We start from the raw sequence: 27153 nt of genomic DNA, 5'->3' as shown, positions 1-27153 counted from the left end.
TTGCACTAGCACTGGACAATATTTCATGTCTGTCTGGCCTGTATTCTCTGTAGTCACTCTCACCCTTCAGCCGTGGTGGGGCTGTATGTGCCACAGTCTCGAGGCACAACTAGGCTAATGTAAGGATACCGCTGTGATTTAAAACTGCCCTGGAAACTGGGTTCACATCATCCTTTGTCTCTCAAAAATGCCCAGAATTTATGCAAACTTGTAGGTTGGACAGATTTTGCCACTTTCCTTCATGGGGTGATCTGAACCCCTGAAAACAGCCAGGGCTTATAAAGGAAGTGCCACGTCAATTGTAAGTCTAGCTGCACTCCCAGAGCCACCGCATAAAGATCCAGTGCTCTGAGCCGTTCACGTGCACTCTGCATTTGGTCTGTACCGTAAGTAACTGCAGGTCTCCAAGGTTGTCCGGGATGGAGCTGTAGATTGGATCAATGGAATGTGATTAAATAAAAACTCCAGAGTAGTGCAGCAGCATGCAGCTATCTGGCATGTGTGATCCATCCTGCTGGTGAGGGCACCTTCATGTGGCCACAGGGTTGTACTGCACGCAGGTGCATGACATGCCCAGAGCAGATTTAGTGTGGGTCTTCAGGTCACATGGAAGAACAGTGTTAGTCTGAAAACTTGTGCATCTTAACATGGTATCCTGCACTGTCCCTTGCCCCTTTTGCCAGTCAGCACATGGTTGGATTTCTTACGCTACATACAGTATTTGGGATTAAAGTGAAGCTGTTAAACATATTTTGAAAAACACTTCCCCTATTAATAACACACACAACACTTTGGATTATTAAATATCACCATTTTTAATAATCTAACTTCGTTCTGTACGTTTACTCCATGTCCTTCGCTCAGCTTGAATGATGAAAATAGATTTGTTGGCTGCACTTATCAGGAGGTTTCCAGTTATTTTCATGTTCAAGTTCTTTCACACTAGCACAGTGCTGCAATGTCTAGGATTTTACATGCGTTATTGCATTTTCTTCCATGTTGGGGGGGGGGGTTAAAGTTCCATAGTCTTGATGGATCTTAAAAAATGGAAACACCTCAGTTAGTCTTGAACATGTAAAAGCTTCTTTTTAAACAAAGCCTACAGCTGTCAGCTGGAGCCATATAGGAACTGGCTCTGCTCCTTTGAAAGAAGTGACGCTACTAAGATGACATTCCCGTTTCTCTTTTAGAAAGCAGTTTTCTGTCAGGACAATGTCTGCATAAACCTATGAGGAATTTGCATTTATTTTCAATGCTTGTAGTCACTTGGTGATGACATCTCTGCTCCTGGCATTACATAGAACTGTTGCAAAAAAACCATCATGTTGTAAGGTTGCCCAGGCCAAATCTCGGGTTGAATTTGGCCTAAAATGTAGGCTTCTTAAAAGCAGGTTCTCACAAAACCTAAGTGCAAGGAAAGTGCATCCATTAATACTTCTCAGTTTCAGTGGAAAGTTTTAAAAACAACAAATATTTCTCCAATTTTACCTGTTTAATGTATATGCTCTTCTGTAACACTCATCACTACAGTATGTCTTCCAACAATTATTGACTTAATCCCACAGATTGAAGTAGGAATGAATGATCCCCATTTTACAGATGGGGACAGAAGTCCAGTGAGATCGTGTTGCACCCAAACTCTGAGCCCACATCTCAGAAATCCCAATCCAGTGCCTTAGCCACAAGACTGTATTTTCTAAACAGAGCTGCATTTTGCTAGGGCTCTAGCCCCTGAGAGTGAAATTGACTAGACAGAGACCACAAACAGTTAAAATTTCACCTCCCAACTGAAATTCAAAAAATAAACAAATAGTGAAAAGTCAGAGTTTTAAAATTCGTTCAGCATTAGTAATCTCAGGCAGAGATAGTGATAAGAAAGGAAACGTGATTTATTTTAACTTTATTTTGCCTCTTATTGCCACAGCATTTCTTACAGGGCCTGTCAATTAATCTAGCTCGCGTGAGCCATCTGATGGCTAACCCAAAGTACTGCTGCCGATCGTTCAAAAAAGCAGTGGCGACCTTTTAAAGACACTGCTGAAACAGGCATGTTTCCTTATCTGGCACTGATTGAAGAAGCCTTTGGCAGTGCAAGTGGCACTGGCAGGTGACTTGCAGCAGATCAATAAAACATGGATATTTCATTGTTTGGGGTTGACAGGCTTCTGTCTAATCCATCAGTTCGTATGGCACCTTGCTCCTCACCGTGGCACTGTCTTAAAGCACACTCCCTGAAAACTGCTAACTAAAATTTTCCATGGGGAACTTTTTGAAACTCTTGTTAGGCAGCATTCTCCTGTGTGCTTCCTGCATTTGCTCCCGGTTTTTGTTCCTAGAGTGTCATGCATGAAAATGGGCTCCTTGTTTCTGAATTTCCTCTGCTTGCTGTTCCCTATCTGAGTCAGAATGAGAGTGTAGATACAATTCCCATTGTTGGCAGACTCATTCTTTTCTGAAGAGGAATAAATGTCTCCTGTTATCTTTTTTTTTTTTTTCTTCCCTTGGTTTTGGGTTGTTTTCATGAAGATTCTGTGCCTTTCCTGAGATCACTTCACAAAGCCAAAGGGATACATGTCACAGGTTCTGTCCAATCACAGTCCCCCCACAGCAGTCAGTGACTGAGAGGAATGTGATGTTGTTTAGGTGAGGTGTTAGGAATAAGCAGCAGGTGCCCCCAGACTCCTTAGAACACCGATGAACTAGGCAAAACGCTCATCCAGAAGCGATGGGTGTGATGCCATAATTATTGGGTAAAAGTCTATGGCCTGTGCAGGAATTACTGGGCGAGGTTTTCTGGCCTGTGTTGTACAGGGAATTGGACTGGGAGATCACAGTGATCCATTTGGGCCTTAAAATGGATGAAAACCAGAGAGGGTGGGAGTGAGGGAGTCTGAGAATGTATAACGTGCACAGACTGGATGCATTCTGTGCAAGGATAGCTTCAGGAGGTTTCATTGAAGTGAAGATTGAACAGAAGAGACGGAATCTCCAAGTCATTGCAGAGGCTGGGCAGAACACGTTTCACATAAGGAGTACAGTGCATCTTTCAAATGCAGCAGCCTTAAAGCATGCAGCCTGGAGCGTCCCTGTGATAACACAGCCTCATGCTAAGGAAGACCCTACAGTAACATGCTGGTGTGTGCAGAATGGGAGTGGGGAGGGAGAGGGAGAGGAATAGGTTAGAGGCATTTTAGCTTCAGCGTGAACCTTTAAACAGCAAACTGATTTTTTTAAATGACTGTAAATTAGGAAAAGTGCCCAGTGTTAAATAAACTGTTTGCAGGGCTGTCAGGAATCCCATGTAGTGGTTGATGCTTTCACCTGAGTTGCAAAATTCCTCAGACTAATAGTGAAGGGGAGAGTGGAATCATTTCTGTACACATTCTCAGCTCCCTTTTGGTGGAGCCTGGCACCTGCTCTTGTGTGAGGTGCTCTCGTGAATTTGGGGAGCTGCTCTCTGCTCAGACTGCCAGCGCTCTCCGTATTCACATGCCTACAGGGAGATGTTCAGTGCAGGAGCTGCCAAAAATAATGATAGTTCTTTAAGGGATTTCATTTGGTGGTGGCAGCATTGGAAATAATTGTTTTTAACTAGTTCTCTTCTTCCTTTCCTCCCCTGTTCCTCATCCCCTGCCACTCCACCATTATTCCTGGGTTAGATGTCAGGGAATGTTGTCTCATCTTTCAAAGGGAACTGAGTCAGGACTCCTGGGTTCTGATCCGAGCTCTGCCCTGACTTATTGTGTGGCCATGGGCAAGTTACTTAGCCTCCATTTCCCTGGCAATAAAGATGGGTTTATTGTACCTCCCTTCATCCTAGTGGTTGAGTCGCATTTGACTCTTCTCTACAATGTCTTTTAGCCAAAGTTCTCAATGTTGCTTTAACTGACGGTTAGGCCAGTTCTGGACTGTTGAGTTGTTACTGGATGTTGTGCTGTGTGTTGTAACTGGGATTTTCTGTGCCTTGCCACAATAACTCCCAGTTAACGGCAGTTTCCCCTAGTAATGGATGGCAGCACTACTAGAAAATTTCCACACTTGTGATGAGCTGCAGTCACTGGAGTTTGCAAAGGAACTTGAAACTGGTTGTGGGGACAGTTGTTGGCCTCAGTTCTCACTGACTTAAAGATGGAGTGGACATATCATGGAATTGTCTCCAGTGGATTGCACGGGTGGAATTAAAGGCAACAATTAGCTGTGCAATTAGAACTCAGTTACCAATTCTGCTGATGCATGAGCCGGAATATACTCCAGTTCACCCTTCCATCGCTGTGTGTGCTGTGCAGGACTGGCAAAAATATCTAGTATTCTATGTTAGCCACTGAAAGCAGCAGATCTGACTCTGATACACACACATCAGATTGCATCTGTAAGAAGCTGCCGTTTTTACACAGCCAGTTTTCATAGTAGAACTGCGCTGTAGCTTAGTTCTTGGAGGTCCTAGACAGACAGAAGTTCAGAGAGGAAACAAAACTCTTCTCTCAGACAGTCTGGGGGGAACACACCACACAAGGAAAAGGCTCCTCGGGAGTCCTGCTTGATGCAATTTTTACAGATTTGTTGCACATGCTGTTGTTAAGCCTCTTCCCTGGGATTTAATCAATACGCTATTTGGTGAGCGGGGGAGCTGCCGAGTGACTGAGCCCAGCTGCTGGAGCTGGTGGTAACAGAGTGCAGTGTTGCATCATGTTGTTTTGGCAGCTCACCTGAGAGGCTTGTTGCTGTTCAGGCCTCTGCAGAATAAAGCAAAAGCAAAAATTACAGGACAAATGAGCTGAAATGAATGAGAATTGGCAGAATCTCTGAAGTCTGCCGGGGGCTGGGCTTCATCTTCCTGGATTGGAGCCCCAGCTGCACTGCTACAGCAGAAGTGATTACATTCTTCCTTACAATTGTGGGGACTGAGCTCTGTATTCAAACCCTCCTGCAACCTATTGCAGCATCTTGTGTCATGGACGTAAGCCTTGGGGACGAGCCTGTGGGGAAGGGCGGCTGGCTGCCAAGCTTCCGCTGCTTTGGGCGCTTCTCGCGCCCCAGCATGTCACCCTGGAACTTGCTGGAGTTTACAAGTAAAACCTCCGTCTGAAGAACAAGTAGCTCCATCCCCACTCAGGACCTCTGCAGAAATAGCCAGAAGCTGTTGCTCCACTGAAATTACAGCCTTTTTGTTTTTCCCTCCCTTTGATTTGGAGAGGTATTGAACAGAGTCAAGTGCTTGGAAGAGTTTGGCTAATAATAATACCAGCTCTTCTAGCGCATTTCCTCCATAGATCTCAGAACCCTTTAAAAAGGTCAGTCTCGTTATCCCCGTTTTACAGATGGGGAAACTGAGGCGGTGAGGTGACTTGCCCCCGGTCACTCAGAAGGTGAGCGGCAGAGCTGGAAGTATAACCCAGATCTCCCAAGTCCCAGTTCAGTGTTCTAGCCACTAGGCAACACTGCCTCCCCACTGGCTAACCTGCAGCAATTAGTGGTGGTGCTCCAGGCAATAACACCAAGAAGGTGGGACAAATCCAAGAGAGGGAAAGGCTAGAAGGCTCCATCTTGCCCTGTATAAATATTTAAACAGCAGGAGGATTAATTTGGGCAGACCTTTTTTCACTTGGATTTGCTGCCGGATTTCTGTGGAAGAGCATAGATTGACAACTTCTAACTGAACATCATTGAGAGAGCGGAGGGACTCTTAGCTTGAGACTTTAGTTAAGGAATGTGCAGAAAGAGCAGATGAGCTCCTAAGAAATACAGGTCCTGTGCACATGCCAAAAGCCTTAATAAAGCATCGGGCAAGAAGAACAGAGCCCTGAGGAGATGCCAGCGGACTGCCTGGCATGCCTTCCAAAGCTTTTCCGGAGATGTCAGCAGCTCGTTTAAAAATAGCTCTAACTCTTGCTTTGAAAATTAACTTTGTCTCTTCACAATTAACACACTTGCTTTGAATGAGCAGATTGTGTGGTGACCAGGTTTTCAGCCCCTTTGTGTTTTCCCTCTGCCATCTTTGTCCCGAAGGCTCTGCTGAGAGGCAGTTCCCAAGGAGACACCTCATTCACCGAGGGCATCTCTGGAAACCAACCAGACTCTGCCCCAGCCCTTGGCTCTAAAGTTCCCTTGGCCTTGGCGGTTAGCCCTGACGGGTGGAGGGAATTCAAAGTGTCTATTGCCAGTGCCAGAGGGTCGAATGCACATTGCGTGTTGGCGAGCACGCTGGCGAGTTCTCGGCGGCGCGGGGGGGGGGGGGGCATGTCGATCTATTGCCCTGCACTATAATGCCTGTCTGCCCAGAGTTTGGCAGCAAATGCCAGCCTTTGCCTAAAATAATGAAAACTAGTGCTTTATTTTTAATGGCCCTTTTAAAAAACAAATACTGCCCCAGTAGGTTAGCTGTAGAAGTCAGCAAGCAGAGGTCTTTGTGTGACCAGCAGATGGCAGACTTTTCCCAGCACAGCCAAAGCAAGGTGAACCAGCTTCTGCCTGAGATGTGCCCGATCTGCTCAGGGTACATCTACACTACAGGGGGGAGTCGATTTAAGATACGCAAATTCAGCTACGTGAATAGCGTAGCTCAATTCGACGTATCACAGCCGACTTACCCCGTTGTGAGGACGGCGGCAAAATCGACTTCTGCGGCTTTTTGTCGGCGGCGCTTACTATCACCTCCGCTGGTGGAGTTAGAGCGCCGATTCGGGGATCGATTGTCGCGTCATAAATCGATCCCCGAGAGGTCGATTTCTACCCGCCGATTTAGGCGGGTAGTATAGACCAGACCTCAGCTCCTCCCCACACCTGCTTCTCTCATACACGGAAATGTAACCAATATGATCATTTGAGAGGCAAGAAAATGATGCGTGTCACTAGAGTGGGGCCAAGCAGGCGCGTGTCAGAATTAGGCTCCAAGTTTTAGCTACCTTCCAGCATGGCCCATCTGCTGCTTACCTTTGTTCTCAGCAGCTGGAGGAACATCATGTCTCACTCTCTGTGTAACCATCACTGCTGCTCACATCCACCTTTGAACTAATGCAGAGAGCTGGCCCTGCCTCTCCGTCAGGAAGATCACCTGCACACACCATCTCTTGGTGGATCAAAGAAAACCTTGCGTAAAGCGCCTAGCATGGTGCTGCTGCTGCAGAACCACATCTCAGGGGACGTGGCCTCTGACCTTTCCCCTTCTGAGAAACCAGGACTGAGAGATCTGGAGCATCTGGCTGCCTTCAGATCAAGGACAAGGGGAAAACATTTGCTTTCTTTCTCTCCCGTAAGGCACAGTGGGAGGACACACATGACACATCTAAAGGTCTTGGCTTTTAGAAGTGTTAGATATGCATTTAGGTACCAGGGTGCATTTTGAATGAGTATAGTGTACTGTTCTTAAAGTGCAGTTCTTACCCCTCGTGTCTGATGTGCGGCACCTGCTGCTATTCCGGTCCTGAGTAGAAACCGCCACGTTGGCCAGATAGCGTTATGTGAACAAATGACCAAATTATTCACTTCCATAGTACAACTGAAATGTTGAGTCCCAGTATTTGTGTTCTAAAGCCCCATGTCCTCGGAGTGACAGGTGCCTTTCCCACATGTTTGGCATATCCTAGGAAGTAAGAACCACTTAAGGAGCTTTGCTTTTCCTGCATTGCCTTCTGGCAAAATAACCTTTCCCCGGGGGCAAAAGAGATGGTGGTTTCCTGTAAACATCTGAACAGGCTCAGGGAGATGTGCAGTTCTTCTGGACTCCAAGCCATTCACTCCATGGGTGCTTTCTTCAACAGACAGCTAGTCTGTAGGAGTCATAGGTGGGATCCCACTTTAGCTAATGAAACTTCGGGCTTGTCTACATACAGCTTTTGTGCTGCTATAACTATACTGGCTTAGAAACACATTGTCATTATGAGAATAAGTTATAAGCACTTGCATACTGCTATAACTTCATCCACACGAGGGAACTGCACCACTTTAACTGTATCTGTTTCTAAACCGATAGAGCAGTACAAAAACAGTGAGTAGACTACCCCTTAATAAAGCAGATCCATGTTTGTCAGCAAAAGGAGCAAAGTTGGATCCCCTTGAGGGATCTGATGGGGCCATGGGCACAGTTGCCCATAGGAGGAGCGGAAACCTTGTGGTGCTGTTGGAGCCCACAAGGATGTGCTTTGAGAAGCCGAGCCTGCTGGGTGGGATTAGGAAAGGGCAGCTGTACCAGCTTGTTGTAAGAGGCCTTACAATAAAATGAGTTTTTCCAGGTAATTGGTGGTATTATGATTGTTAGTTAGTTGTGTTCTGGTGACACCCAGAGACCCTAATCCAGACTGGAGATAAACTGGTCTTGCAGGTATTCTGTCTGTCTTGTGAGGGAGGATTGCTTTACCTGAGCCAGAACAACAAGGGTCCTTTCTAAATGTACAGCGGCAACGTAGCTCTCACCTTGGCTAGTCCCTGCAATAATAACAATATTAAGCACTTACAATAGCCCTCCACAACAACCTTTTAGTCAGCTGTCCTCTTCCCCCCACCCCCCACCCCCCACCCCACCTTCTGCCACTCAGAGAAACGTTTCCCCCTGGGACGTCTCTCACATTGTTTTGTAATGGCAGTAAGATTCTCTCTGGGTGAGGCTGGCTGTGCTAACTTTGGGGCAGCAGCAGCACAGAGCCTGGAGAGTTGATCTGTCAGTAGAAAGTCCTTCTGAATTCCTATTTCATTGCTTGGAGCCAAGAATATAAGAACAGAGATAATCTTCCGGGCTTTCAAGGGGCTGGGGTTTTGAAGGCTTGCTTGTAATTAGCATAATTAGTTGACAGTTTTATTTTTGCCTGGATGGAACTGTGGAAAAAAACCAACACCAGAATAATCCATTGATTTAAAAACAAAAACAAAACAAAAATTCCTAAGAACTCTCCCCTTTTCCAGGCTGCTGTGGGCTGAAAGGTAAACATTCTTCTTTGGGCTTTGCTGAGAAATCACTTTTTCCATCTCAGGAACTTTGTGTTACATTTTGATTAATTTATTAATGAGTTAAAGCCCTGGCCTGAGGTGCCCCTACTCTGTATGAAATGTTGTCAAAATCTGTCACTCAGCTTTTGAAATACTTCCCTTTAAAACAAAGGTAAAGTTTACATCACTGAATGGCATAAATTATTTGTTATGTTTGGTTTTTCAGGTACTGTGTGTTTTTTATTCCTAAACATCAAACTGTTAGCCCTGCCGCTCTTACCCACTACGGAGAAAGTCTTTGCTTTGGTTTTACCTAAGCAGACTTCACCTGTTTATCAGTCTGATCTTTGGAAAAGATTACTTGTGTTTAAGCGTGTGTATGTGTATATTAAATTCTGCAATTTGATTGGATCCACTACAAACTCCTGATGGTTTTTCCTTCCCATTTAAATTCAAAACCATTAACTCAAGAATTGTCAATTTTTGTCTTCCTTTTGTTTATTGTATAGTAGCTAGGAGCCCTCTTGAACATCACCCCGGCTGGTCTCATAATGCCCTTATTGCCAGCCAGAACCACTCTGCTTCCCTCCAGCTCACTACTAGTTCATCACGGTAAGAATTAGTAGGCAACAAAGCCTCCAGTGTAGTTAGCCCTCTTGCTCGACTGTTTCTATTGCGCTCGGGCAGGAAAGGAGCACCCCTGTACTGCTGTGGAGGGAGCTGCTTTCTCAGCCTTGCAGATTTGCTTTTACATAAAAAGATTCTGGGTGATAAGGCACCGGCTGCAATGTGTGTTCTCCCGAGCTCTGGGCGTTCTGCGTGTTCAGAGAGGAAAAGCTGCTGGAGAGAAATGTGCACTTAGACCAAACTAAACTGTTTGATCTTTGCTCCTCAGGAACAAACATATTGTGCTGATCAAAAGGCAGAGTGGCACAGTCAGGTTTCCTTTCGTCCTTTTTGCTGCACTGTACTGACACGCTTTGTCATGCTTGTGTTCGTGGTGTTTAACACTAAGGCAAAACCCCCTCCCTGATCTTACTGCTAGGCTTTGGCTACACTAAACGGCTGTGTCGCTGTAGCCGCTGTTTGTCGGCACTTTTGCCGACAAAATACTTCCACCCCCAACAAGTGGCGTTTGTGTTGTCGACAGGAGAGCGCTCCTGCAGACAATGCGCTGTTCACACTGACACTTGCCACGGCAAAACTTTTGTCTTTCGGGGGGCGGGGAGGCTTTAGCACCTCTGAATGACAAAACTTTTGTCGTTCAATTGCCAGTGTAGCCCTAGCCTTAGTGTCTCGTGGGCAGAGGAAAGGGAGGGGAGACTGTAAAAGCTGCTGCCTTCTCCTGTGGTCTGTGCAGATGAAGTGATCTAGTTGCAAGGCATCATTCTCTGTTTCTCTCCCTGTTTGGTGAGGAGCAGATGCCAGTGCAGGTTCATGCTCTGAACCTGTTTAATAATAACACCGCTTTTAAAAGTGTTGTTGAATCCACCCCTAGCACTGAGTTTCAATGGGTAAAATTATTTTTCATAATCATTTATTTTCCCTTTACACTGCACTAAGCAAAGCCCATTTGTCAGTAGTATCGTGCTCCAGCTTGGTCTCCGATGACCTCTGCAGCTGTGATTGGCAGCCTCTCTTGTCAGGAAAGAACTTACGCTTGTAAGCTAGGACTGAGCAGAACAAATGCCATAGGACAGCTTCAGCTCCCTCGAGGACAAAGGCTAAAAAGGTGAAAGAAGTGCAATTACAGGAGGTTTCCAGCACAGAAAGTTAATTAGCTACTAAATAGCATTTAGCGCAGTTCAGTGTGGGGAAATTTATGTTTCGAAAGCAAACAGATCAATGGAAAGCTTATGGAACAAGGTTTCAGAAAATCCACGTTGGCATTTGAGCACTTTGCTGTGATGTCTTATGAAGTCTCTCTACCAAAGACAATGTGGATTTACCTAGTGAGTGAGAGACTGACAGTCTGCTGTTTCCCCACATGCTCACATGTGTGTCCTTGTGTGTCTATGTGTGTTTATTTTGACAAACTTAAGAAATCACAGTAAAGAAAATAATTATTTATTTTAACCATTTGCAGAGATCAGTGTGAACTGAATCTGCACAAGTGTTTTGAGATTATGCAAAGCTTTTTGGATCTGTTCCAGATCTTATCAGCCTAAGGGTGACCTGGAGTGCAGGTTTTAACCTAGTTACTACTCCCTGCCAACCAGGTCTGAATGAATTTTTTAAAAATTGCGGAGACACCATCTTGTGGCTCTGTTTCAGTGAGAGAGTTTTGTGACAGTTGTTTTAGCATTTCCAGAACAGTGTGCCCATCAGAGTTCTGGAGTCCTTCCTCTGAGCACTGTTCCCAACAAGCAAAAGTATGAAGTCAGGTCTGTTTCGTTTCTGATTACTAATCTGTCCCCACTGCATATCTCGCATTTATAATTTCATTAACAATTTTTACCGACTTGCCACTGTATCGTTCATAAAAGACACGTTTTATCAGAACAGTTGCTCTTGGGTTCCTGGTGTCTGAGGCCATTCACCTGGGCTTGAGAGTTACTACATCCAGTCTTTGGAAGTTGGTTCAGGATGTCTTGGGGCTATTACTAGTAACTGGCTGATCTGCAACAATATGTACCATAGACACTGCAGCCAGTGATACTGCCACGAGATTCTTCACCTCATTAGACGGACCTAGAGATCAGGCTGGGAAGGGAGAGGAGCCGGTAGGCAGAGCCACCAGACACTTTGGTGGGGATTGGGGCTCTTGGTGGAGAATGGGGATGGTTTTACTCAGACCTGCCACCAGACACTCATCTGTCATGATACTCCCCTCATGTTTGGAGCTGACACTCCACAAGGAAAGTTTCAGGCTAGAGGGGTGGGGATGGGTTGGACGCCTACAAGAAACCAGCCATCCAGAAATTGGTCGTAACAAGAGAATAGATTGGAATCCAGTGGTGCATTGTGTCAGCCTCTGTAACCACACAATCGTATTACTGTAACCTCTGTCACCCTTCCCTCTCTGTTACGCTTGTTACACCTTCAAGTTAGCCCCTGCCTCAAAGAGCTTATGAACTATCTTCTTGTGTGTTTGTGCAAGGCCTTGCACAGTGGGGCCCTGATCCTGGTTAGGAACTTCAGATTTATTTCTGTTGTGGTAACACCCGGCTTTATATCGCACTATGCTGTCGGTGTCTGAGTGCTTTACAAGACGGTGAGTAGTGGTATGTTCTGCTGACATCATGTGCCCAAAACTAGCTCACGCGTAGCTTTGGACTGGGTGGTTGCCTTGCATAGTCTGTCCCTAAGGGTTTTGGACACAGAAATGGGTGGAATGTGTACGCAGTTAATCACTAATGACTCAAGAGAAAATACTTGTGGCAGTGCATCACCACCTGGTATTTCTAACTAACAAGAAGGAGGCTTGTTTTGAGGCAGAGGAGCAAAGAGACTTAAGGAAGGAGGAGAAGCTTAAGTGAAATCATGAATGTGTCTGTTCCAGTGGATTTCCTGCCTTAGGTTTTGCTAATGCTGCTGAAAAAGTGTTTGGTTTTTCTCCAAGTCGTTACATCTCATGGACCATAGCACTGGGTTTGACTGCAGTGTGTTGCAAATCAAGTGTGTCTCTCTAATTATTGGATCCTATAAGCTAATATCTCCCTGGAATGTTTCTTCAGCTGCTTGCTTGTGCTGTTCTTGAAGAGGACAGTCTGGTGCAAGGCTCAGATCTAACCAATCTGGAAATTCTCTACTGACGTCCATGGCTTTTGTGGGTAGTTATAGATGACTCCCAAAAAACAAACTAAACTAACACTGTACCTCTACTAGTCAGTCACTGCAAAGGAAAAAAAACAGTCTGAACATTAGATCACTGTTCAGATTGTTACAAAACTGTGACGTCTTTTCAGATGCGTTCATCATTGGGATGTACAAAGGGGACAGCGTTTATGCTTCTAAACATAAAACATGGAATTGTTTTTTCTTAATTACTAGTCATGTGTAATCTGAATCGTTGTTGAATATTTTTGGTATTTTATATACAGTACATCATCCGTCCTGTCATGTCTATTAATGTGTGCATTTTACCAGCTCCTCTGTTCTCTCTTCGTAGAAGGGGGCCGTGTGTGAGTGTGTCTCCTCATTACTGTTCGTATTCTAAAACAGTACAAACATTTCAGAGTCTCCCTTGACTGCACGCTTTTGCTGCATGTTGAGGCTCTAAGTTGTTGCTCGTTGGTTTTTGTAGTCCAGAGGTGGTAAATCCACACATGCTCTCTGCTTCAGGTCTCCTTTACTGAAGTTGGTTGCATGTTCAAAGTTGTTTCCAGCTGAAATGCCTTCTAAAAACCAGTGACTAATTGCTATTTGTAAACACAATGCCAGAAAATGTGGTGGTGCCAATAGCTATATTTGCAACTAAGGTCTCCAGGTGCTAAGTTTGGGAGCAGTTAATTGGATCTCTGTCACAGCAGGTTTTGAATAGTACAGGTAACTGCAACTGGCAGTGCCATGCGTTTTGTATGTGACTTATGATGTTTCTCCAGTTTAGGAGCAAACAGGATGCCCAGTACACATAGTAAATGCTGCATCTCAGCATTGGAGTACTAAGCGTTGATCCTTTGATACCGATGTGTTTGAATGTTGGGGGTTGTTGCTTCTGCAATAAGAAAGCCACACTGGAAAGTGTCTTCATAGTAGCAGGTTCCATCCTCTTGTCTTACTGACCAGTTCGTCTTCGCAAGGGTTTCAGAACACATGGTTAGCTCTGCTTAGTTTTTAAACTGCTTTGTCTCATTTCTTCCAGGAAAATCCTATGTAATCAGCTGTGGCTTTAACTGAGTTGCTCCATAAACACCAGCTGCTTGTTGCAGGCAGTCCAGTGCAGGGTGTCTTATGCCAGGACTTCTTTGCATTGATGTGTGGTATTGTATTTCTGGGAAGCAGTCCATGACACAGATTTATCAGATAAAATAACACTGGATTTTCACAAAACCAAATACCATTAAATCAGGGAAAGCTGCTTGCAGCAAAGGTGACTGTCTCTACTTTTAAGGTAACACTGGAAGGAGCCAGATGCCTTTCTCAGAAACAGTGCTAGCTCCTGAAAAGTGACTTCTGTCAGGGTTGGTGCATTTGCCCTGTTTACTTCAGTGAAGACATGTTATCTCTGCTCACGTGATATTGCCGCGTCTTATCCTAAGATCGCAAACCCCCAGATTGGGACAGATGTTACTTCTGTTTGGAACCCTCTCTCCAGGAGTGTTGAGCTGCAGAACATACGTGAACTAAGTAGGAAAGCTCACTCGTCTGGCTAAGAGAGAACCGATTTTATTCTGTAGCCTTATTTAAATACAAGACGAGCGAAGAAGCTGTGGATTTATTTCCTGCGTGTGGGCACTGAGGTTTCGAGCCATACGGTTGAACTAGGCTGCTCATTAGGACTCTGTTCAAAATTGATCCCACCGCTAACTGAGCTGTCCAAAGACCTGTGCATTGGAATGCAGCGACCTGACCCATTGGTGGTTGGCGACAATGAGGCTTGTCCAGTGGCCCCTGTGTAAGGAGCAGTGGAGCCGGGCTTGGGAAGCGGACTGATGGGCTGTACTGCAGAGGCCTGCCGAGTGTGTGATTTTTTTCAGCGTTCAGCGCCTACATTGTTAGATAAGCGGATTAGAAAACATTGCATTAAGTGGCATGGCAGGGGGCTGGCTTTATATCTGCCACTTGCCTTGTTTTGCAAACCATGATTTCACAGTGGAACCCATTCAGGGGCCCCCTCAAATACTGTTCAGATGTATTGGCCTTTTTAAGAGCCAAGGGGTCACAGCTTCAGATTCACTTAATTCCCAGAGCAATGATGTTTTTCTTTGGGGCTGGGCTTGATTGGGGGTGGGGGATAGTTAATCTAAACCCAGGCTATCCTTTAGGCCAAATACATTGTTGACCCAGCTAGCCTCTTAGCTTGTGAGAAAGCATAGTCTGACTCACTTTCTCCACTATGTATTGGGTTAAAGGGCTTGTCTATAAGTTACCACTTCACTAGCCAAAGTTTCAAGCATGGACGTGGAAACCATTTTCCAAAGTCTGCATACATGAAACTAGGCTTGGTGGGCCCCCTTGTAAGTGGGTAGCAGGAAATATGCCCTAGCGAGGGAGGCACTGCCCCAGAGTTGTATGTATTCGTTACTTTTTTTTTTTCTTCTCTTCATCATCATTCTGGCTACAGAGAAAACATAACCAATGAGGTCTCCAGTCAGTGATGCCTTCTCAGTGTGCCCACAGATCCTGTCCCAGTCAGGGCCCTGAGCAGCTGGACGCTGTGCTGAGGAATTCTCTAGGGCTGTGGGGCAAAATGTCCTTTCCCCCTCATACCTTATCCGCTCTGTGCTAGTGCAGCTGCTGCAGTCGCCTGCCAAGCATCTGTGCCCCTGTTACCCGGGATGGAAAAACAGGGGAGCCATCAGCCGCCATGCACAGTGGTATGGGGGCGCTTGCAGATCTGAGTTCCATGACACATGGTGGGGAGGGGAGAAAAGTGCCCCTGGATTGGCTCTACAAACTGCACCTATCATGCTACAGTAGACATCTGCCTCTCCGCAGAGAATGGGCAGGATTTCCCTCCCAAGGGGGTTGAACTGCCTCCATCTCAAAGGGTTAAGCCTCTATCTTAATTTTGCCATTCAATACTGCTGTATTCCTGGGAGACACGGACCGTCTCCACCACCTTCCAAAGCCTACATGCTCTTTGAGCACTGGCTGCAAGTAGGGTGGCTCTCCTGGGACTGATCTTCTGGATGATGCACTTTAAAATCCATTCTATTTGGAGTAACATTTAGTGATTTCTCAGCACTGCATAGTGTTCTGACTTCATAGCTCTGTTAGCAAAAGCAATTTGTCTGCCAAGAGAGACTGAAGTTACTGTCAAGTGATTGCAGAACCTAGATCTGTGGTTAACATACTGCTGGTTTTGCCCCTCTCTGTCGTGTAGGGAGACATGTGACAATCACATGACCTGCTCAAACAGCTCCACTTCCAGCCTTGACACCAGTGCCCAATTCCAGGAGAATAACAGGCAAGCTCAGAACACCAGATGGGACGAACAGCAGAAGGTGTTTGCCCTAGAGCAGATCTGTGGGGTCTTCAGAGTGGACCTTGGACAAATGAGGTCCCTTCGCCTTTTCTTTAGGTAAGAAATGTAGTTCTAGATCTTCTATCCTTGTTGTTGCCTCCGCCCGTCACAGTGACAGGTGTGTGTGTGTGACTTGTCAGGGTAGTGGGAGCTAGGTTGTCTGGAGACCAATTGTTTCAGAAAGTTTCTTCTGGAGCCTTTCTCCAGCAGTGTTCTCCATCTGAATCCAAGTGGCAGCCTGCTGAACGCGCTTACCTCCATGCAGAATCCTTTCTGGCCCTTTAGGAAATCTTTGAAGGTGCCCAGTGCTGGTCTTACCTGTCTACAGAAGATCAAGAATAGCTTGAGAGTGAGGGAACAGCTATCTCTTCAGTACCTCCCCTCCCCCATCTCCTCTGTGCTCTCCCTTCTCTTCCCTCTTCTGTCTTCTTCCTAATTATAAATGCGTGGCTTTCCTCTCCCCAAGCCCTTTGTGTTGGACCCTCAGAGGGTGTCATTTGCAACCAGAGCTCCCCCATCCCTAAGAGCCAGCTCTGTGCATACTGTCCGAGTGTTCCTAGACTGGGTTCTGTCCCCTAGCACCTGGCAGGAATTTAGTTCCTTCATGTAGTCAGTGTTTTGAACTGGAATGGGAAGAGTTGGGAGCAATGCTACCAGGTATAGACAGAGTCACTCTTTAAGGGGCGAGGGCACAGAACATCCCCTGCTGTCACCGGGGCCACATGAAACCTCATTCCCTATGCTGCAGAAACATTCTGCCTCTGTCAGCAAGAGGCAACTGGGTGTGTTTGCTCTTTTCTCTCTCTCATTTCTCTGCGTTGTTTTCTAGTCTAGCCTGCTGTCCACCCTCACCCCAAGTTCTCCTGGGGCATAAAACCAGCTCTTAAATGTGCGTTGTTCTCCCCCTTTGATTGCCCTTCAGCGATGAGGCATGCACCAGTGGGCAGTTGGTTGTTGCTAGCAGGGAGAGTCAATACAAGATCTTCCACTTTCACCATGGTGGCCTGGATAAACTGTCTGAGGTGTTTCAGCAATGGAAATACTGCACGGAGACCCATCTCAAAGACCAGGTAACCGAGCAAGGCCTAGTGAGGCAGAGATGTCCCAAAAGATGGAGGGTCTATCTGTGAGACCTCCGTTATTAGGCAGGGGTGGGCTAGGGCTGATTAAAGTGGTGTATTAATGCAACAAACCCATTGTTGCTTTCTGGCGTACTTGGACAATTTTAGGAGATGAAAGTGCAGACCAAATCGCCACTCTCTGATGCACATATCTGTTCTAGGGGGAATGATTATCCAAAAGGCTTGCTTAGGTGTCTGCTTTGCTAGAGGCCATAGCTAGATGGGCTGGTGGTGTTAGGCCACAAGATGGCTGGGAAATCAGCAATATTCGATGGGCAGTTCCGTGCATCTCCCATCCATTTTGTGAAGCCTGGCACGCTGCATTTGAAAATAATGTTTTGACAAGTCACCTTGCCATATTTTGCTCAATCTACATACAGATGTGATGAGAGCTCTTTAATTATCCGTTTAAGAGAGTGTATGTGCTTATTAGAAAGTGATTTTTAAATTCCTTCCTTCTCACTGAGCCCCCTGCTGCTTTCCTTATTACAGTAGCATGGGCTCACTTTTGCAGTGAGCAACCTTTGATTTTTAAATTAAATGTCAGCTGCAGTTTCGCACTGGGATCATGAGTGCCCTTAGCGAGAGCCTGGCAGTGCAGCTCTGGCTTGCCTAACAGCAGCCCTTTGTCTGGCCAATCATATGTAATTTATCGCAGCCATTCCTGGCAGAGTGAAGTTTTGCTGTAAGCAGCATTAATTCGGGATATGGTTGGGGGAGGAGTGGAAAGAAACTGTTTTTCTAAGTGAAGCTGTTTTGTGGCTCTCTGATTTTTAATGGCTCCAATTACTCTTGCTGTTTTAATGGCTGGTGTTGTACAGAAACTCCCCCTCCCTCCTGAACATCGGGTCTTGGCTGTTAATCCTAAGGGAGCTGTGCTAACTGGGTCTCCTGCTTTAAAAGCAGTTGGTTTAGGAACTTTGCTGCGGTTCTGTCTCCCATTCAGCAGCTTACTGATGAGAAGACATGCATGCAGTTCTCAATCCGCCGCCCCAAGCTGCCGTCCTCCGAGACACATCCAGAGGAGAACACGTACAAGCGTCTCGATGTCACTGCCTGGCTCAATCACCTGAATGAATCTGGACAGGTGGAAGAGGAGTACAAGCTGCGCAAGGTGAGGGGTTTGGCAGCTGCTGCCTTGGTCTGCTTGCTCTTTTCTTCGAGGAAAAGGCCCCAGGTGGAAGCTGAAGCAGTTTGCTTTGTGCTGTGGCAGGCACTGGTTATCTTTATACTGTGAGACTATTATTTATGGTGCTTGGTTGGAGATCTCGCTGAGACTGCAATCAGGTCAGCTAGAGGCAAAATAATGGAACATCTTTCTGAGCAGAGAGGGTTTGCTGTCCTGCCTCTGCCTGCTGGAGTAAGTGGACTAGTGTCCAATCCCAGACATGCTTGTACAATGCAGTGTGAACAAACCAAAGAAAGCAATCAAGGCTCCTGTGTAAAGTAATTCAAGGGTTTGGGGGAGTACTGTGTCCAACTCCTTAGAGAAAAGTGTGCGGAGAAATGCAGCGTCTCCAGGATTGGGGATTAAGCCGTGACATGAGAGCGACACGTTAATCGTAGAGCTGCTCCGGGGGTGGGGTATTGACATTGAAATGAGCCCGATTTGTGTCTCGTATGGGAATAGAAGGCCAGTGCTTTCCCTCTAAACATGTGCAAATTGCAGGAGTTTGAATCAAGGCATCACTTGTCTGGCAGCTTTGCTGCTCTCTCCTCAGTGCAAGGACTGGTGGTTTCTCGATGCAGTGTTTGGAAATTTAAAAATGGTATTTGTTGCCACTTTTGCACCTTCCTCCAGGCCATTTTCTTTGGCGGGATTGATGTGTCTATCCGAGGTGAGGTCTGGCCCTTCATGCTGCGGTACTACAGCCACGAGTCCACGTCAGAGGAGAGGGAGGCACTGAGGGTGCAGAAGAGGAGGGAATACTTTGAGATCCAGCAGAAGAGGTGACCAGGGAGAGGCCCCACCTTACTCTTCTCATCTCTCTGATCCTGATCAAAAATGTACCAATACTGAATGACAGCCCTGCCCTGCTAGGGAGGCATGACTAAGAGTGATGGGTAAAGGGAACTTCTCTGCCATGGCTCACTTTCTGAGCACATGGAGCTGGTGCCATCTCGTTCGTGTCAGGTCATTCGAATTCTTTGACGCAAGCTTGCCCAAAGCGGCAGTTGTAATCGCCTGGGCATTGCTCAGATGAGCAGCTGCTCCAGGCAGACTTGGCAGTGGTGAGCGATGTCTGGAGAGGGAGGGACCGGTCTCTGCCCCCAATGTAATGCCCAGAGTCTTTCCAGATTGGGCCCTTTGTTCCTTGTTCACTTGGGGCTGTCCGGTGCACTCAGTCGCTGCTTAATTTTCAGGCTTTCGATGACTCCAGATGAACACAAAGAGTTTTGGCGTAACGTGCAGTTCACAGTTGACAAAGACGTGGTGAGGACTGACCGCAGCAACCAGTTCTTCCGCGGCGAGGGCAACCCAAATGTGGAAACCATGAGGTGACGCTGCTTTAAGCTGGACAATATCTTTCCCCAGCACCCTAAGGAAGGAATCCTACTGACTATAGGGAAAACTCTGTAAGGAGCTCTGTACCCTAGGGAGAGCAGCTTCGAAGCACCTGCCTTGGGAGCGCTAAGGGATACCATGTGTAGGGCAACCTATCCCCAGTAATGCACATGGGGCCCCATTCAGCCCCGTCCCTGATTCCCCGCCCCTCCCCACCTCTTTCTGGCTGTGTTGACCCTGCCTAGACCCATTTGGACAGAGAAGCCAAGAGGTGGGAGCTGAAAGGTGAAGGCAGCCTGGGAATTGAGTTGCTGCTGCTGGAGTGTGACAGGAGATTGGATTTTTGTGGGTGGCAGGTTGTGTGCAGTGCCCAGCTTCTCACTGGCCAGGTGGAAGGCCGAGCACTCTAGTACCTGAGCATGGGCATATGACCCTGTGTATGCCACCCCCTGAACATAGTGGATCTGAGCATCGCAGATGGGCATGGGGGCACCCTTGCCTCTCGGGCTCCTCTGTTCTTTACCACTTCAGCTCCTATTCTGACCTTCTCTCTCTTTTCCTTTCTCTCTCTCTCTCTCTCTCACATTGTTGCTCCACACGTATGCCCTCATGCGCTCCCATTCTCTGTCACCCCACAGCTGCGTGGGCAAGGAGTCTCTGTCCGCTGGAGTTTTCTTGGAGCCAGGCCAGGAGTGCTTTCACAGCTGAGCCTCTTCATGTTGCTTTCCCCATCCTGAATGCGCCTCTCCTCTGTCCCGCCTCTCTAATGTCACCAGCCCCCAGCTTGGGAAATGGGGGCTCAATGAGTTCTGCCTAGATTCTAATTTCTGATTACTGTCCGCTAACCAGACACCTCTTCTGAACCAGCCCAAGATAACCTAATCCCCTAGGTCTGTGCCCTAGACATGGTGCTTTCACTAGAAAAGCACGCCACAGACACCATTAGCTGCATCTGTATGGGATGCCATGTCTTGTAGCGCTGCTAGGGTCACTTGTTTTCCAGATTCCAGTTGTGTCCTTAAACGGCAAGAGATTTATTGATCTTTTACATCTTGTCTGACTCCATATGTGGGGTGGGGGTAGAGAGGGGAGGGTGACGGAGGTCAGCTCTGCCTGGCACCCCCTGGATCTCACCCTCTCCTATTGAATGTCTCCTCTAGGAGAATCTTGCTGAACTATGCAGTGTATAACCCTACCATTGGCTACTCCCAGGGGATGTCCGACCTGGTTGCCCCCATTCTGGCAGAGGTCCTGGATGAGTCAGACACTTTCTGGTGCTTCGTGGGTTTGATGCAGAACACTATCTTCATCAGTTCCCCCCGGGATGAAGATATGGAGAAACAACTGGTGAGCTCTGAGCAGTGGGCTCTCTTTGTTCCCTTCCTGAACGTCCTCCGAGCCTCCTCAAAAAATGCCATAAAACAAATACACAAAACCCATTAGCTAGGCAGCTACTGTGGCTCCCAGCATGCCAAGCCATGTTCCAGGGAGAGTAAATGCACAGAGGGTGACAGGCACCCTGGGTGAACTGAGCTGAGTTAGTGGCAACTATTAACAGGATGTTGTAAGATAAAAAATATTTTTAAAATCCCAGATTCCTTGTAAACCATAAATGGTTCTTAATTTATCTTTTACACTCTAATATACTCTGCTCTGGGGCTACTGGTCACTTACCTTTGCACTTCACTCAGCTTGGACAATGGAAACCCACCAGTCAGCTTCACTTCCTGGTTCCGGGATGGTAGCATAATTCTGCAGCATTCAGGTTTCAAATATGGCAGAAGAAAGATTCAGTGCAAATCGCAAACTTTCTCACTGGCAACTTGTTTTAAATCTGCCAGGAAAACATTTTTTAACTTGAAGGTTGTATAAAAACCTTTTTTTTATTTTTATTTATTTATTTATTTATTTATTTATTTTACAAAAATCTAGGTGTTGGGCCTAATCTATATAATGGTTCATTTTGGGAACGAGAGCCTCCGGACACCTCTGACTGCAGAGGGAATGCTGAATCCTTTCTGGTTAGCGTCCTGGGCAGTCCCACCATTTCTCTCCCAAACCCAAGGTGTGACGTCCTGGTCACCATGGCACCATTCAGCTTCCATCTCACTGGTCCAAACTTCTCTGGCAGTGACTGGGGACATGTGACAGCTCCAGACTTCACTAACATGCTGAATGGGTTAATTTTGCAAAGTCACTTTCTCAGCGTTTAGTCTCAGCTAAAAGAAGCTACCGAAACCAGCCCCTCCTTCCTGGGTTTCCAGCTCCAAGCTCCCTGCCTCAGCCCAGCTCCCAGGCTTCCTTTTCATTAGCATCATTAAGATAAAACCTGTCATGGAGATTTTCTTCTCTCTCTGCTCTTCCTTCCTAAACCTCCACAGTGGCCTCAAGGCCCTGTCTCCACTGACAGCATAACCAAGTCTGGCCTGTAACAGCAAACGTGGAGGGGAAAGGATGGGGCCTGGTTCCAGTGACTCCGGTGGGAAGGCGCAAGCTGCTGCGGTGCTCACGGGATGGGGGTGCCAGGGAGTGTCCAGGCCTGTGAGGTAGTGGCTCCACTGAATGACATGTGTTTTCAGATGTACATACGAGAGCTGTTGCGACTCATGCACCTGCGCTTCTATCAGCACCTCGTCTCCCTGGGGGAGGATGGCTTGCAGATGCTTTTCTGTCATCGGTGGATCCTCCTCTGTTTTAAACGCGAGTTTCCGGATGCTGAGGCTTTGCGCATGTGGGAAGCGTGCTGGGCTCATTATCAGGTTAGAGCACAGACGATGGGTGCAGGACATAATGGGCGGGAGTGTTCCCTTTGCCGAGTACTGCTGGCGTGCTAGACGCTGGGCAGAAAAGGAGCCAGTGTAGGTGTGGCTGCAGGTATCCAGCCTCCCTTCCGCTCCCCCTCCCCCATCTGACTATGACACACTGAAAGCATGATTTTCCAGTCTTGACAATCTGTTGGGTTGATCCCCTGCCGCTTGCCTCAAAAGTAACTTAAATGAATGCAAATTGCACCCTGATTGGCTCATTACTGCGTTCATGGGCTGGTCTTGCGGCTGTCACAACTGATTGGTTTGAAGGGTCGCTGCTTCACTGAAAGTTCAGCGCAGGCTGTTTTCCTCAAGTCCTGAATTGCGGTTCTGAGGACTTGCAAAGCCTGGTTTCCAGGTTTCCTGCAAGACTAGCCAGAGGACCAAGTGGCAGGGAGAGCACGAAACTGAGCTCCTCTCTGTCCCTGTCCTGGGAGCGAGGACCCTGACAGCTGGACTGGTTTCTTCAGCAGGCTGCATGACGGGGTGTTCGTTTCTGTATTGACCTGCAGGGGGGAGGGGCAGGGGCAGGGCCAGGGCGTGTGTATGAAAGGGACGGGGGGGTTAGGGGAGTATCTGCCTAAGGGGACTGTTCCTCCTGGACTGTCACGTGCCATCTGGAAGAGAACTCGCCAGGCAAGCGGTGACAGTCTTGTGGAGTTGTCACCACTCTCACTCCTAGCATCAGGACTGTGGGGCTTGTTGGGTGCTGGTTGGCTGGTGCGGTCATGTGACTGTCACCCCTGTATTACCTCTCAGTGGTCCATGATGCATTCTTCCCCTTTCCCTCTGTGCAGAAACCAAGCCAGCATTATGAGAGCAAACGGTGCTCCTTTAGACTAGTCAGTCCTCCACCTTCCCCTCTTGTAATCCCCAACTCCTGCTTTCTCCTTGCAGACGGACTATTTCCACCTCTTTATCTGTGTGGCCATCGTGGTGATTTACGGCGATGATGTCATTGAGCAGCAACTGGCCACTGACCAGATGCTGCTGCATTTCGGTAACCTGGCCATGCACATGAATGGGGAACTTGTACTCAGGAAGGTAAATGCCAACGTGCTGACGTCAGCTGAACCAGCAGCCACAGAGACGTGTCAGCCTTTCAGGAGCACCAGGGGTTGACACTACAGCTCTCTCCCGTTCCCTCATGTCCTTCCCCTGGCCCTGCAGGGCTTGCAGATGTTGAGGGTGGGAGGGTAGGGTTAGCTTGGAGTCCGTCCTTAGGCTGCACTTGTTTGGGAGTCCAGTGATCGTTTCAGGGGGTCTGCGAGGCACTAGCCCTGTACAAGAGAGCGTAATTAACACACACTCAAGGGTGTAGAAATGGGGGCCCTGCGCTGCTGCTCAGCTTGGTGTCCTGGCTCCCAGTCCAGGAGTGACTGCAGATCACATGACACTGATGGGGGGAGGGGTAAGGTCAGTTCCTAGGGCTCAGCCAACAGCAACACAGTTGGGACTAATTATCCTCCCCCCCCCACGCATCCATCCCCCGCTGTTGGCAGCTTCAGCAGAAAGGCTGGGGAGTCCCTCCGCGCAGGGCGGCAGGCTGTATGAGGGAGACTTGCACTGCACTGTGATTAGCGACAGTATTTCAGCATCCGGGGCCAGGAGCCTGGTGCTGCTGACGAATCCTGAATTCCCAGGCTGGAAACTCTCCCTAAGCCTCATTGAGCTTTCATGCATGAGCCTAGGATTTGTGTTCCTCTCATGGCCGGGTTATTGTAGATCTTGAAAATACTTAGCACTTTCAGTGTAGCTTTATGTGAGTGTTACACAGGATGGGCCATTGGGCAGCCCAAGCTCTGGCTGTCTTTCTAACGGGTTATATCCTTCTTCTCTCCCACGCCAGGCTAGGAGTTTGCTTTATCAGTTTCGCCTGTTACCCCGGATCCCCTGTAGCCTGCATGACCTGTGTAAGCTGTGTGGGACTGGCATGTGGGACAGTGGCTACATCCCTGCTGTGGAGTGTTCTGGACACCACCCTGAATCTGAGAGCTGTCCTTACGGGGGGATGGTGGAAGTGCCTTCTCCCAAACCAGGAACTGAAGGCAAGAGGGGACCGAAAACACGGGAGGTCTTTGCTTTCCGCAAATAGCTCCCGCTGAAGGTGGGGTGGCAGCGAGAGAAATGGGCTCGTTTGGAAAGGCGAGGTTGAGTACATGGAAAGAAAAAATGAAGTGGAAGTTTATCAAGACTCCTGAGAAGGCAGATGGGAGGAGAATGGAGATACTTCACAACAGGAAGCAAATTCCATTGCACTGAGTCCCGGAACCCGAATGAAACTTAACAAACCAGGAACAGTGTCCGTGTGTCTCTTCGTTGGGTTTGGTTTTATGTGTAGAATGTGAAGTATTTATAGATTCCCAAGGCTCTGCCCATTGGATCAGAATCACTAGCAGCCAAGAACTTTCTCACTCATTGCTAGGAAACCAGAACGCTAAAGAGAACCAAGTGCAACCAGCAACATTTGTGGGAAGAGTAGCGAGAGCAGAGCCCTGGCGAGACCTCACTCGGACATCCCTCCATCCTGAACATACATACTTTGCTTCAACCAAAACACACAACTCAGTGGCTTCTGTTTAAATCCATGATTATCACTTTGAATATATCTGCCAAAAAATAAAATTGCCAACTTTTGGGATTGTGGGGTAGGTATTTCATTGGTCAGTGTTGTGGGACCAGTCACCCAGAGATCTTTCTTTTGCAAAGGCAAACTTGAGTGATCTTCCATCTGTCCTGAATCCGCTCTGCTGTAGGTCTTGCAAGCACAGCTTGTCCGTATTCTGAGTATGTCACCGAGGGTTCACTTCCTTGTCCATCACATTCTTCGGCAAAACTACTTCCTCGTTCTGATAGTTGCAGACTAGAGACATTGGTTTTTAAACATCTGTTTCCAGTGTGTCTGGCCCCAGGTATCTGCAGGTTTCCAGGTGGGCTCATGTGCTTCTGCGCCCCCCAAGTGTTTTATGTCCATATCCCGGTCGTCACTGTGGGCTGCAACACCCTCTCTAGGTGGGTGTTTTGCACACCTGCTGGTGCACGTGAGGTACTCTGTTTCTTCAGAGTGAAAAGTGAAACAAACCGCAGTGCAGCAGCCTGTGCTCAGGTCCGTCTTTGCTGTCAGTTTTTGAGTGGGGAGCAAGTTTCTCCAGTCCCGCTCTCCAAAATCTATGTGTCAACTGCAGATACTGGGATGGAGCGGGGCACCTGGGAGGTCCTTAGCAAATCCACTGGACTTCCAAAAGTACGTACTGGGGGTTACAATGTGGCCTCTGTAGAAATGTGTGCTAGAGAGACACGGGAGAGTGGCTAACCTGGGAGTGTAAAGAGAGTCCCAGTGTGGGGACAGGTTACATGGGGCTCCCACCTTCCAAGCACGTCACTACTTGCGTACCTTGGTCTGTAGGCTTTTGAGTCTTTTCCCAGTTGCTATCTCTTCCCCTCCCTTGTAGCACACAGTCTCTGCTGTGTCACTGAGCTGGGCTGGTAAGTGGTCTGGCAGGGTGCGGAACAGGGAGACCATTTTGATTTCTAGGCTTTGCCTGTTGTGTGTGGGGTTTTTCCCTAAGTTAATTTATTTTGTGATCCATATTGACACAGGTGTGACAAACTCCCTGTCCTCCAGGCTGGGTCATGTGGGGCTGCAGCAGCGACACACCCACATGACAAGCAATTCTTTCCATTGTGTTTGCTGCAGAGATCCTGTTTGAATCCTGCTCGGGGCAGCAGCAGTTCCTAGGTGTGCTCGCTGAAGTCTGGGGAGCAGGGCTGCAGTTAGAACCTTACACGTAGCCAGTAAATGTCCAGTGTTTGACTGCCTTTGTAAGGGGAGGGAGAGGACTAAACCCTAAGCAGGCTGTACCCCTGCTGGGAAGGCTTGGCTGTGCCGAAGCAGCTGGGAATATTCGGCCACACTTGTTGCTCACCTGCCTGAACTGCCTCCACTCCTTTTGGGTGAGGTCTGTGCCTTCATTAAAACCGCCACAAAGCCCACGCTAGTGTTATACACTAGTGATCCCAACTCGGCCCGCTTACGGGGCTTACTGCCCTTATGAACATAGGAGAGCTGCACAATTACAAGTTTCAGTCTCTATGTAATATGCAAAAAACCCGTTGCGTGCTCATGGCTGCTACCCTCATTTGATATATAAGGGCCGTCTCCACAGGCAGAGGCTGGTGGGCTGCTCTGCTGTGAAGCAGGGAGTTCTCCAAAACTTGGCAGAAGCTTCAAAGAAATAGTAAAGGTTCGACTCTGGCTTCTGTGGACGGGGTGCGGTCAGACCTGATGCTGCACCTTCTCTGAGAGGCACTGCAGAGTCTGGTAGGCCTAGGCGGTTTGCTGTGGTCTGGACTGATCCCCCAACTCTTAGAAGAGGGACTAGGGTGCAGGGCCAGCGTTAACGTGGGTGGCAGGCTGTGTTAGATGAGCATCGTCTGCATTGCCCTTCAGCTGTGATTTCAGGAGACCCTGCTGGCATGTTCATTTAGCTGCAAGTAGTGGTGACTGACTTAACGTCAGTAAATGACGTATGCAGACTAGTACCAGGGAGCCATCTGCCAGCCAGCTTCCCAGCACAAACAAGCCTGCTGTTTCCTATTGAGGGAATAGGAATAGAGCTCCACCTGCTGTCTGCATTTCCTATTACACCACTTTATGAATGACATGAAGTA

General features: G+C 47.7%; 1 protein-coding gene across 4 annotated transcripts in view; it reads left to right on the top strand.

The window, feature by feature from the left end:
- Positions 1–25121, top strand: part of TBC1D16 (TBC1 domain family member 16) — a 41251-nt gene extending 16130 nt beyond the window's left edge. For 3 of the 4 annotated variants that reach the window (XM_024205933.3, XM_024205935.3, XM_024205934.3), the window contains 9 exons: positions 15908–16105; positions 16971–17118; positions 18116–18283; positions 18971–19119; positions 19534–19668; positions 20836–21022; positions 22255–22434; positions 23380–23526; positions 24332–25121. In XM_024205933.3, the coding sequence (XP_024061701.1) occupies positions 15908–16105; positions 16971–17118; positions 18116–18283; positions 18971–19119; positions 19534–19668; positions 20836–21022; positions 22255–22434; positions 23380–23526; positions 24332–24577 (1558 nt within the window). In that variant the 3' untranslated portion in view covers positions 24578–25121. The remainder of the gene's footprint in view (positions 1–15907; positions 16106–16970; positions 17119–18115; positions 18284–18970; positions 19120–19533; positions 19669–20835; positions 21023–22254; positions 22435–23379; positions 23527–24331) is intronic. The other variant, XM_024205936.3, reaches the window with a different exon arrangement.
- Positions 25122–27153: the final 2032 nt, after the last annotated feature.

Source organism: Terrapene carolina, unplaced genomic scaffold (genome assembly GCF_002925995.2).
Source record: "Terrapene carolina triunguis isolate 2854851 unplaced genomic scaffold, T_m_triunguis-2.0 Scaffold192, whole genome shotgun sequence".
Lineage (NCBI taxonomy): Eukaryota > Metazoa > Chordata > Testudines > Emydidae > Terrapene > Terrapene triunguis.
Note: the sequence above shows the minus strand (reverse complement) of the source record. Positions and strands in the feature narration are given on the sequence as shown.